General features: G+C 38.5%; 1 protein-coding gene across 1 annotated transcript in view; it reads right to left on the bottom strand.

The window, feature by feature from the left end:
* Nucleotides 1–50: 50 nt before the first annotated feature.
* Nucleotides 51–13,738, bottom strand: part of LOC127366927 (transmembrane protein 65-like) — a 36,927-nt gene continuing 23,239 nt past the window's right edge. The window contains exons 6-8 of the mRNA XM_051406380.1: nt 10,416–10,458; nt 3,629–3,734; nt 51–2,994 (exon numbers count right to left, since the gene is read on the bottom strand). Coding sequence (XP_051262340.1) covers nt 2,845–2,994; nt 3,629–3,734; nt 10,416–10,458 — 299 coding nt within the window. The 3' untranslated portion in view covers nt 51–2,844. The remainder of the gene's footprint in view (nt 2,995–3,628; nt 3,735–10,415; nt 10,459–13,738) is intronic.

The raw sequence follows: 13,738 nt of genomic DNA, 5'->3' as shown, positions 1-13,738 counted from the left end.
TTAACATTCCACCTGTTTTTAAAGATGTAATTACATCAATTCAAGATAACTCTTTTTGGAGGTGTTTATTTCATTTTTTTTAACCACAAATAAGTTCAGTGATGCAGTGCATGAATATACGAAAAAGGATAATGGCCCCCAAATTACAGTATTTTGACACTGAGATTATATTTTCTCACCATGACTGGCTGTGCACTAAAGACAGTCTTAAAGCACTGAGACAGGCAATTTAATGATTTAATACAAGGAGGCAAATTGCTATTATTTGAAACTACTACTATTATCACTTTTTGTTTTCTCTTAACATACTGCTCCTTGTAGGAGAAGGCTCTGTTACCAATCTGCAAAACCTCTGCAAGGCTATACACACAAACACACAATCCTATTTTGAACGGTTTATCATCGGCTGTCTGAAAAGGGAAACACATGCGATTCCTTGTGCTTTATTATTGTTTTGACAGCCATAAAATATATATTTTTATCACAATATTCAAAAATCTGATCTCTAATCCAGCCTGAGTTACTAATGTTTTCATCACGTCCAGTGATTCGTATCCTGCTACAGTGCACAAGTTTAGAATATACCCATGTTTTTTTATTCTCCTTACAAAGTAAACATGTACAGTATAGTATTTTTTATTAGTAGTGCATGCAAGGTGGAAATCAAGCAATCAGATCAAAAATCCTAACTACATAAATATGTTCAGTTCTTTGTACATTTTCTTCATTCTATTACTGTTTAGGATCACTGTTACCCAAAAAATAAATAACTAGAACAATCTTATACAGATTAAGTCTTCAGAGTATGTTTAGTACGTTCAGTTGTGGACTGTAACAGAGTGAATGGTTGCAGAGCCCGTCCTGTTGACGAATGTGATTGTGCTGACAATTATCTTCAATTCTTAACATTGTCCTTTCAGAAAGAAATTATATACAATGAGAACATACATGAATACAAGTCTGAATATTATAACAAAAATAAATACATTTTCTGCAAGGAAATTCAATTCTTCTTCTCTTCCTTTCATTTTGAACTTCTAAACAGATTTGACGCCATAAATAGTCTTCAGTTCTGCTGATGAGATGAGCAAACCTGTGCCAAGCAGGTGACAAGCAGAACTCTTCAAAAGATAAATTAAGAAATCAGTGACAGCTGAATTAAGACTTGGAAATGAATGCTTACTGCTATGTTTCCTGGCTGGCAGATAAAGCAGATTACCTAGTTTGCCTTTCAAAATAAGAACAATAATTAAGAACAATAATTATAGAGTGAATTATAGCCTGAGAAGCTAAGGAGCTAGACATTGAGGAGTTTGAATACAAAACAGGAAAAGCAAATACGTGATAATTCACAATCACGTGTGGTGTACTGGTAAACTGAAAGGAATTGACAACCTTCTCTGAATTTCAGCCAGCAGAGGGCAGTAGAGCAGAGACAATATAGTATATCTATAGGCATAGGAAAAAAGTTGTGCCTTAGTATTTAAAAGCAGTAACAGCTTTTTCACAGACTGGAAATGGGGTAACAATCAACTCATTTAGTGTGACATCAAATTGAAACTTGAAAAAATGTAATCTACCAGGCTACCCATATGTGGCTCCCCAGAAACTGGACGAGAGGCCTGGTGCTGTCTCACCACGTGTGGAAGACGTGTTGCAGTTCAGCTACAGGCTGGTCGATGCAGAGCTGGAGGAGATTAATCACAGGGTACAGGTACAGGTCTCAGGTAGTCCAGTGATGGTATTTCTTATCTTTTTCCCATAGCTACTCGCTGTCTCTTCCTCCAGCTGCCTCTCTTTATTTCTCTATTTCCTGCTCAACTCTACTAAGGATAGTCAACTGTTCCTTAAAAGGTTAGATTATGTCGAACTGCACCTACCTGTTTGCATACAGTATACATGGGAGACATTTTGTTCGTGTTACTGCTTTTGGTGATTATCACACAGAATACAAGCATGTAATGTTCAATCAATCCATCAGCAACAAAAAAAAAACATAAAAATTTAAAGAAGCAGCCAGCGGGTGTTTCATTTTTAACCGCCTGCCTTCTCATTAATCGAAGCTGATTGGGTGTCATGGAGTGTGAACGAGGCAGGCCGGCGGGACTTTTTAGGACTCTGACATCATCAAAAGGCAGACATGCTTGTAAAACCGAAGAATTATGTACTTGGTGTGGAAGGGGGCATCTTTTATATGCAAATTGACCCTATTTGGTTGACTCATCACCCTCAAAACTGATTAGCATGGTTTACCACTGCTGACTGAATTGGCATGCGTCTTCTGACAATATTCAAGAATGAAGATGCCATGTAAGACACTTGCAGATTCTTTTTCTGAATGAGCTGTGAGTGTTTTTGTTCTTGCATCGGTTCCGAAGTCTAGCAAGCCCTCAAATGGTTGATTACCTTTACTTGACATCAAACCATCTATACTCAGAGGTTTATATACTCAAAAGGCTCGGAGCAGAAAGGAGAAAGAGGTCACTGCAGTGTGTTTTAGATAAGAGATTAGATTAGCTTCAGCCCGTGTCAGTCAGTCAAAACAAGGTGAGGTTAGAGAGCAATAGTTGGAGTAGCAGCAGTCCAGTGAATCAACTGTCTCTTGTCAAGTGACAGTCAGGTCCCTGTGCTTAAGTTCAAAGTCTACAATCAAATAATATCTAAAATCCTCTTCAGAATACCTTTGATAGTTTGACTGCAAAGCAAAGTGCCCGGCGATTAGACTGTATGGGGTTCAATAATGTTTCCATACACTCCAGTCCACCAGACACGGCTTGTAAGTCTCTAATACTAAAGTATTCTAATGGATTCCAAATAGTATTTGTCTCCTCCGAGTTGACAGTTTCAGTTTTTGCTGCTCTCTGGTGGAGCAGGTGATGGTTGTGTTTTCTCCTTCGCTCCCTTCTTGCCTTCTTTCTTCTCATCGTCGTCTTTGAAGAACAGTAGAGGAAACATGCCGAGAATACAGCCGATGCCAACACCGATGGCTTTACCCTGCACGGAGGGAAATGGAAGTAAGAAAACAATACAGAGAAAATACATTTCAAGAAAATTGGTTTCATATAATCCACACAAAAATGAAGCTTTCCAGCTTTGTCGTCTCCAGAAAATAAGCCTCTTACATATGAGATACAAGCAACTTTTTAATCAAACTGTATATTTTTTTATTTTATTGAACTTTGTTTTGTTTTGTCTGACTATTAAGATACATTTACAAAATGTACAAAATGCAGCGCCTGATATTCTTACAAAATAAAACAGGTACTCCCATCCTGCCGGAACAATTGGCATGGCCTTTGGCAAGAGCCTTTCAGTGCTAGACTAATCACTCAACCCAATTAAAGCTAATTACATTACACACTTCAGCAGTAACTGCATATTAAAAATCATTCAGGTCAAATGTTCTCACACAATGAATGAGTGATAGAAAGGGCACATCACAGAGGTGTCTCTCTGTTGTCTGCACTGATGTTTGTGATGCCTTACACAACAAATGGAATCCTTTGCAGCAGGTTAATTAATATCCACTCTGTTTATATTATGTTGATCTGTCTTGCACACACACAACTGAAAAGAGAGACAACATGTCACAGTTTTGTGGGTTTTAGTGCGGTGTCATGATACCAACCGAGTGACAGCTGACTCTGGTTTGCCACATGTCAGCTTGCTTTGGGCTCAAGTCAGGAATCTGCATTCCCAGCCGAGACGCCAAGGCCTCCACATAACCTGCCAGTCTGAGGAGAAGAACAGACAGACAGAGAGAAGAAGAAGAAGAATTAAACTTAACATACTTTAAAGGCTGTGGCAATGAATTACTTCTAAGCAGTAACCCAGTAAGGCACTTTGAGAAATGAATACATTGAGAATGTTTAATTTTCTTTTCACTTAATCAAGTGAACAATTTTATCCTTTCATTTTGACATTTCTGTTGATATGCCTGTTGAAGCAGAGCAGAGGGAAATGGCAGACATAAAAGGTCAGTAAGGGGCAGAAAATGTGCAAAATATAAACACTCTACACACAGTTAGGTCCTTGGCTCTAAGCTTCAGATTTTATTGTAATGTAGAGAAAAAGAAAGTCAAAGGAAATATTAACATCCTGTAAACACGACCAGACCATAATGACTTATGGAAACAAAATAACTCAGTCAAACAAATGTGATACACACACTCGCTGTTACTGTTATAAATCATACATATATTACATTTTGATGTTTTTCTACATTGCACGTCATGATCCATTAAACCACCCACAGAACAACAGTCAGCATAGAGAATAAACAACTTAAGTAATCAATAATAACGAGAAACAAAATAAATCAGTAGATGAATGTTCCAATCTGCTCCTTGTTGCTGCCATCTGTCATAAACCCAGCAGGATGTCAAATATCAGCTCTAATAACAAAGAGAGAGAGTATGCGTGTGTGTGAATGAAATAATTTCAAGCACTCCTTAGTACTTTACACAGATGACAGAAGTGAGACCGACTGCAGTAGATAAAGAAAGAATAATAACAGAGATAGAGCATAAGAAACTTATTAAAATGTTTTTATTGTTCATTTAAATTCTAAAGTTGTAAGTTTTGTCTGATAACACTATTCTGTGTACCTGAATAATAATCACAGAGCCACTATTTCTTTTCTGTCCCTTATACAGAAGATTACATAAAACTATTACATAGAAATAAAGCAGTTGTTTAGTCTTTGTCAATAGTTTTTGGTTTAGTTTAGTTTAGTTTAGTTTAGTTTAAATTATTCTATTACCTGCGTCCATAAAGCTAGACACTGGCCTGATATCATAAAGAGCTTGAGTGCAGGTTTAGCAGTGAATCAACCAACAGATATGGGTGACTATTTTTCACTGAACTATGAAGTTGATAGACTACCTACAGAGCAGAGAGAGGGAGGAAAAAGACAATATTGTCCTCAGTGAGAATGTATTATGTCAACATGAATAACAACGTGGGCGACAAGGGAAAAAAACAACCATAGTAATATTTAGTCTAATATACCTGGTTTCATAATTAGATAATAAATACATTTTGGTGTAGATGGTGATCTCTGTGCTCAATTCTGGCTAATATACTGGGGCCTGGGGGGACTTGACTACTTTGCCCAGGTGGTAATCCAGCCTTGCTAATATACACATTGAACTTAATTCAATTACAAACACAGTAACAGTGTTATGACTAAAATAGTGAAACTGCAAGTTTTTGGCGAGCTGCTGTACCTTAATGTCATGTGTCAAAAAATGTGTCCAGTATGAAAAAACATATAGCACAGGTCAAGCAGTACTAGAGTGAAAAAGAAAATTTCAAGTCAATATTCTGACCCAGGTCTGGTTCAGTCACCGGCACTAATGGATCCTCAGTTCACTGCACACACAAATAAACTGCAGCTGGAGCTGTTGAGTCAGGGGAGCAATAAGTAGCAAGTAGGATAATTGCGGAAAGATAGGTGTGTGTGTGTGTGTGTGTGTGTGTGTGTGTGTGTTCGTGTGTGGTATATGTTGGTGTAGAGCAGAAATAGCAGAAATAGGATAGTTTTTTTTTCAGTTTTTATCATTACAGCTAATGAACTATTAACCTAATAAATTAAACTGATGAGAGGACAGTACTTACAGATTACAACAACAGGGGGCAGAATTGAGTCAGGGAACTCAATCTTTATGTATTCCATTTCTAGTCTGCTCTGACTCTCATAATCATACAAAACCTTTTAGATTTATAATAATACAGACACTGCCTTTTCTGCCTTTAAGTCAAATCCAGTCCAAATATTGCACATACTTTTTAACAGCAGAAGGCAAAAGAAATCCGGTCTGCATCAGAAAATAAAATACTTACAAAATGCAGCATTCAAAACACTGAAATGATGAAATTTACTGAAAGCAGCATCAGCCAGAGGAGATCAAAGTATTTCCGTTATTATCCCTCCCTCCCATATTAAGACATATACAAATAGTCTGCCTGGAACAATAATATGTGTCTCATATTATATGTTTTCTGGAAAAATTTTATTATTTCCCAATCAAAATCCTTAAAAAAGGCAACTCCTCCTTCCACCGCATTCAAAATAATAATAATAGAATTTATGAATATACAAATTTAGTTTATTCCCAAAGTTTTCCTGCTGGACACAAGATGTCTCCTACTTCAATGTAAAGTCCATTCTCAGTATGTGCATGCTGGCAGGTTCAGGTTTCTACATCACACTTGTATAAGCTGCAAACTAGACCAGGATCGACTTCCTAACTATTTGTGATGTCACAAATCATGCTCGTAGGCCCCGCCCCTTAAAAATCTGATTTTCAATAAGCAGAGAGAAACTTTCCACTTTCACAAGATCAATGTAAAAAAACACCCTTCTAGTGTCAGACTCTGCACATACATCATTCTGCACAGTGAAGCTCAAACATCGAACTGTAGAAACAAGAAGAACAAATTTGAGTGAAGGGGCACTTCGAGTGTGGTTTAATCACAAACTGCCTCTTCTGCTGCATGGGATTTGAATAGTTAAAAGACAGCTGCTCCCATATTAGTGTTGATCAAAACTGGAAAGATCGGAAAAGTGGGAAAGATTAAATACATGGAACTAAAATGTTACAATGATAAATGAGCTTCAGTCAATGGTAAATCTTGTGTATCTCAAAATGGGTGGTTAGAGTGTGTCATTAAAGGAATAGTCCTTTGACAGGATAAACTAGGATTATGTCACAATTTAGATGAGCATCCGCCCTACTGAGGTATCTTTGAGCAAAAACAATGAATCCTTTCTATAGCAGATACTGGGCTTTAAATATCTTTAGAGGAAGCCAAGCAAAACTAGATTTTCCCTGAGGGGATCAATGAAGTGTCACACTATAACACGCTATATAATCCTGACAAATTTATAAGAGAAAAAATCTGAGAACTCAACCATCAATCATCCACTGCCCTTATCCGCTTTTATAATACAAAGTCATGGAATATGCTCCAACTTATCCCAGCATGCAATTATGTAAGATAAAAATGCAGACATGACATTGCAGGGTTATGTGTCACAGTCAAGGAGGAGGTCGGAAATCAAGTTTGTGACCTCATTTTTTATTCCCTAGAGCCCACTAATCTGATTCTCTAAGTTTTTGTCCTGTTTTTTCACGAACTTGGCAGAATGCAATAATGCTTTACTGGGTGCCTTGTCTGCCCCAGAAAGCCACTGATGCATTGTGGCCAGAAGAAACACAAACAACAGCCGAGACAAAGCTGTGCAGGAGCTTTGGTAGCAACTGGCTGAACTGTCAGAATGACTCATAAACTAAAATTATGGACTCAAACGAAGTTAAGCTGGTTTCCTACATCTGTCAAAACACACAGAAGCAGAGAGGAAAATCTTACGAATTCACCCAAGCATGAACCCTCTGCATGTGAAAAATATATACACGCAAATACATATAGCTGCACAGATTGCTCACCACAGGCACCAACCACCCAATGCACACAAAACAAACACACATATGGGAAATTTTATACAAGAGCAGGGACTCCGTGCAGTAGAGCTCAGTCGCTGTCTCTTGGTTGAGGAAAACAGAAGTTGAGTGGGAAGATTAGCAAATAATCATTGCAATGTAATCACTACAATATTGATCGGAGACTCCAGGGGAACATCCCGTAGTGACAGCTACATCTATTTGTGCCATTCAATTACATAACTGCTAAAATCACACCTTCAGTGAGAAGTCTCCAGAAAAGGTTTTATAGTAGGTGAAGTGGATAACACAGATTATCTGGCTATCATGGCGCCTGCTGACAGTGGGTGGGATATATCAGGCAGCAAGTGAACATTTTGTCCTCAGACTCAGTTTAAACTGACAAACGGTACAGTAGATATTAGTGACAGATCTCTGACAGACAAATAAACAATTCATCTGTTTGAGTCTTTCCAGCAAATGTACACTAAATGAAGCAGTCACACTCATAGTAAGAATATTCATCCATCTCTAAAATTTTAAGGTGGAAATATCTTGATCTTGATCTTCTTCCAAGTGAACTGCAGTGCGGTTTGTAAGGAATGAGAACAGGGGCGGGAAACAACCTACAATTTATGCAAATATATGGGTACAAGGACAGGCTCACAATTTGGGTATTTTTACATCTGCTCTTAGCAAAGACTCTAAATAGGTTGAGACCAGCAAAGAGTACACACCAGAGCTGCAACAGTCTTCCTACTTTATTATGACAGTAAACTGAGTATCTTTAGATTCTGGACTGTGGTTCAACCAACATATACCAACATCTGATATTCACTATGCAAGTGGTTAACATGCAAATGGGCAGTGTGGATCTGAGCAAACTAAATACCAAAACTGTAACAACTTTGCAGTAAAGAGGCATCTGGGGTCTCCTCACCTGTCAGCTTCTGATCAGAATTTACCCACAACCTCAGCAGAAAGTCTACTGAGCCTCTTCCTCAGCTCTCGCATGCTACCAAAGTGCCACTGACTCCCAGAGTAATCTTAAGCACAGGGTTTTATATGTGTGCACTTAAGCCTTTCCTCTTTGAAATGAGCATAAACTGGGATGCAAACGTTGCAGTGAAGGACATCTGCAGGAGCTCCACTGAGACAGTGTAGCAGACAAACAGCCTTCACAAATCTATCAAAATAAGAAAAAAACGCCCTCTCTTGTCAGATCTAATCGAGTCTCACCTTGACAAACTGGCCACCAGGGCTCTTGCTTTCCAATTATGATTGAGTGGCAAACACAGACGCTCACACAGAGGCGAAACTGTGTGTGTGTCTACTGAGAGCGCTTACAAAAGCCAGATCAACTTAGCTAATCCATCACAGTAAAACGGTGCAAAGGCTCCAGCACAGTCTCTATAGCTGTCTTTCTAACCGTCTATTTATTACCTTGTCTGTTCTACCAAGTCTGTATTCTCATTCTCATTTCAATTAGAGTAATAATCTTTTATATTACCAATAATCACTGAAATACAACCTGGTGCCACATGGTTGGAAGTGTCTTCTATCACTGTAAGTTTTATGGTTGGTTAAACCCACGGAGCAGGTTAGGAAGCTGGTTATGGCCCCTGTGGCCACTAGGAGGCTCTGAAGTGGATAAGGAGTGATGATGCAGGAGACTGAACATGATGACATACTGCAACATCAGTGTTTTCAAGGCTTTTAATCAGCCTCCACTTATTGATGAAAACCTGATCACATGCTGCACACAACTGAGGCGGGCAGCTGGGATCGGACCTTAAAGTTCTGATTTAGTTTTACTTCATAATTTTGGAGGAAGGGAGAAAGAAAAAGTGCTTAGATGATTTTGTTTTGTTTTGTTTCTGTCAGTAGAAAGAAAACAAAAAAAAGGAGAAAGCTGGAGGAGGAAAACAGATCAAAACAATACACTTGAGTCCTGGCTTGTATTACTGAAGCATCTTTAGCAATGTTGATTTTTTGGTTTTTTATTATCCTGTGACATTGGGGTTTAGTTAAAATTAAAATATTCAGTCCATGTTAAAACAGTGTATAATGCTGATTATTAGTACTAGAGTTAAACTATGTGCATAGTTCTGCATAAAATTATACTTCTTTTTATAAAGTACAAATCCCAAATGTACACATTTAACACATTACAGGTTGACAAAATGTGCCTAACCAGAATCAGATGCTTTTACAGACCATGAATAAATAACACTGGATCAAATCTCTCCCAATCTCCCCAGTATGATTAAGTAAATGAGGAACATAGTGCATATAAAATGTCCTTTAATTTATTTAGTCATTTTTTAAAGATTCAGATTACTTTGTTAAACAATGTCTGGATATGACTTTTTGTTTTCAAATGAAGTATTTTTTTTTTACTTCAAGACATCCAATCAGATCGAGAATCTTCTGCAGGAAGAGGGGTCAGGCTGCATACTCAGACACACCTTGTTCAGTCTTGATTTAATCAAACCACATTAATACATTTAAATGATTAGGCTTTTCTTATTCATAGTAATATCCTTTTTAAAGCATTGCACAATCACAGTTTTCTTTCCTCTGGGACAAAAACCTCTGGAGCTGTATTTCTCTTCCTCCCTTGCTGCTCATGCTTATCCTCCTCAGGGCTGAATTGAATAATTGCCATTTAATACTAAGCAATTTAATTACTTAAATTGAGTGGACTGTTAAACCTCTTCTTTTATAACATCATTAAAAAAAAAAATATTTGTATATTATAATTTGGTGGTTAAAAAAGTTATCTCTGTAATAATCTGTATAATGGGACATACACTGTGATATTACCACAGTTACCTTTTGATTGATTGAGGGTATGAATTCTGTCTGTCCTCTTACATCTTTTCAGAAACTTTGAACAAAATAACTGCCTATGTCTGTGTGCTGGTGTGTGAATATGCGTGTCGGTGTGTGTATGTGTGAAATTCTTACCCTAGTCCTGCCAGATCAGACACCAGGTTGCCAAGGGCAGCAGCTATAGAGAATGCACAAAGGGAAAGAGACATGATTACAAAATGAGTTAGGAAATTGAGGTTTGTGTTGAGGACAGCCAAAAGGCACAAAACACGGAATGTAGTTTTTCATTACATGAAACACGGAACACAAAATATGAGACACTTTTCCATCTACCACTCAGAGGCATGTAACTGGAGTCATCTGCCAACAATAACAGTAAACAGTAAACAGTAAATTCATTCCCCTCATTATCAATATATATCAAGCATGACGTTAGGACAAAAGGTGGAATGAATACCAGCTGGTGAGCTGCACAACTTTAGAGGACAGAATGTGTTTGTAGTGTAGTTAAAGTACGTGTGCATCAGAAATACTAGTGGTGATGAAATCTCCTGCGTTCTTTTCAGACTATCATGACAAACTTTATTAAAGCATGTATCCGTAACTGAGGGTGAGGTGTTGGCTCCTAAGAGACAAGCCCTTCAATTATCTTCACGTGTTCCTCTATTTTCCTTTGGTACTTTATGATATTAACACCATATGTTATCTGAGGACAGGAGCAGAACAAGAAGCAGCACTTTTGGACCCGCAAAGCACAATATTACGCCTCATAATTGACCATAAAGCCCTGTAATCATTTCTAAATATGAAAAGACCCACAAAGCAAATATGGCTCAGTCATTTCTTTTTGGGGGCGGCTTTTATTGCCTTTAGTAGATAGTGACAGCTCAAGAGTGACAGGGAAGGGGGGAGAGAGAGGGTCACAGGTCGGAGTTGAACCCATGGCCGCTATAGCAAGTTCTCGTTCCTTGTACATGGGGCATATTTTTACCATAACCATATACTGCTTATTTTTTGCACAAGATATGATGGACAATCACAATGCATCTTGGGGGCTTTAAGGCAGCAGAAGCACGGCTACAGCCTACATTGCTGTTGACTTGCTCCCTGAGCCTAATAACTTCACTTCAATAAAGTAGAGCAGCACTTCACAAAGTGCCTGAGGAGAAGGGGACGACGGCATGTTGAAATGATGAAACAAGTGCAAGGAGAGAATCAGTGTCTTTATTTCTCAATATATCCCAGACTCTGTCACTAGGTGGAGCAGTGCCGGAGGAGAGAAGAGCAGGAGCGGAGAGCTGTTGCATTAAAAGAATCTGCTTGTTCTATTGCTTGTAAGTTACTGTAGTAGTGGCTCCTACAAGAGAGAACTGAATCTGTGCTTTGCATGTGTTCTCTCTGTTTTCCATGAGTCGAGAGTATTGCTGCAGCTGCCGCGGTGGCACAGACACCCTCAGGGGGACGGACACAAAGCAGCAGTGCCATCTCTGCTATCAATCCAACTTTGGCAGGAGGTCTTGAGTGCTTCAATCCAACTAACTTTCTGCTACTGTAGCAACAAGGTTGAAAAACAACACATCATTTACCCAAACTAGACTTTCTGCCTACTGACAATCTGTAGTCGCACATCTGAAGAAAACTCCCACAGGACCTGCACCCACATTGATAAGCACAGAGGAATTTAGACTGTGTGTGTGCCGAGATTTAGCAGAGTGTTGTTTACTGTGTTTCTCAGCAGGCCTGTGACCGTGACCTCATTGAAGAGAGACTTGCCTGCCTGCTGGAACAAAGCATTAATGTTAATAAGCTGCTGGTTTGTCTCTATTTGGCTCCAATCAAGCATGTTAGCTTGTTGCTCTGTGAGAAGTTCTTGGATGACTTTATCCCCGCTTCAGGGTGGAAGGAGAGAGGAAGAGCAACAGGAAGGAAAGTGTGCAAGTTTGTAATTCTAGGCCAATCAGCCAGAGCCAAAACACACAAAGTAGATTTGGGCTAAATGAGGAAATTGTTTTGGTATTTTGAACAGAAAATATTGTTTGCACTGGGCAGGATCCAAGTCCAACTGTAACTCACTGCAGCAAATAAGCGTAAAAAATGGTCTCCTTGACAAGAAAAGAAAACTGTGAGATCGAAAACGAAATCCCTTTCATGTTTTATTGTTCATTTCATGATGATTTAAGGACTCCATATTTTTGTAAAATGTCCTTCATTTTGACTTCTTAGGATGGATGATAATAAAAACCCTGAGTGGGAAGGTCATTTTTTGTGGCCGAATTAAAAAAGTTTGGGACAGAAGATAAAAGTTCTTTTTTTGCAATCTAATTTTATTTGAAAGAAGTTCATGTGAGGCAAAACGTACTGTTAAAGTGGTGCAGCATTTGTTAAACTATATAACTAAAATACATATCTTTATAGTTAGTTGCCTCTTATATAGAGGTATCTTATGTCCTCAATTTGACACACACACACACACACACACACACACACACACACACACACACACACACACACACACACACACACACACACACACACACACTTGAAATGTACTTAAATGAAACTTTTTCTTTCTTTTTTGTTACATTAGTTGTTGCTTGACAATTTGTTCTGGGTCAGTGTCTCCTGAAGGAAGGTTGTGTGAAGGAGAAAGTTATACAGTAGATTATAAGTAGTAATCCAATAGTGTGCTGTCATTATATATTGTACCTCCGTACAAGCCCCTTAGGAGACAGATGTAATGGAGAGCCCATCGGGCTTGATTATGTGGCCAAGCTACTCAAATGTAATTATAAGACAATGTTGGCTCTCTGCCTTTAACTCACTGCTCTCTCTGCTTCTTGCTGCACTCTGCATCTGATTCAGTCCACTTCAACAGGTTGGTAAGAGGTGCAATCACCCTCTCATACAAAACAAGTGCTTCTGAAGCATGACAGCGTTTATTGAGTAGTAAAAGATAAAAGAAAGAAAGACTTGGAGAAAGGTGGGTTTGGGCAAGAGTGGAAGTACTTCCGTTCCTTTTCTCACATTCTTACTTTATGATGGATATCTCCATCTTTTACCAGAACGTTCTCAAACTTTCTAGACCTGCGGCAAAATCAGAGATGATGTCTGCACGTGTATTAGCAACCGACGTCTATTGGTGGATAAATGGGCTGTGAAACAATGTGAAATAACAAAATGGGGGGGACATTTTATTTGTGTCTCTTGCTTTTGATTGCAAGGCTCACTTACCAGCTGTAGGTCATTATGTTCACAGACTGAAAAATGTAACGCTGTGTATGAGAAACACCTATCTATACCTCGAAGCACTCTACAGCAACAATAACCGACACATAAGTACACCTATACATAACTGTACAAAGGCGGTATGACAGTTTGGTAACTGGTCTTAGATCGTGGATTTGATCTAAAACCAGAGATTAGAGGGAAAGATAAAAACCAGGAAGCATTTATTCAGT

Source organism: Dicentrarchus labrax, unplaced genomic scaffold (assembly GCF_905237075.1).
Source record: "Dicentrarchus labrax unplaced genomic scaffold, dlabrax2021, whole genome shotgun sequence".
In the NCBI taxonomy this organism is placed as follows: Eukaryota; Metazoa; Chordata; class Actinopteri; family Moronidae; genus Dicentrarchus; species Dicentrarchus labrax.
The sequence above is the reverse complement of the archived record's forward strand: the minus strand, read 5'-3'. Positions and strand labels throughout refer to the sequence as shown.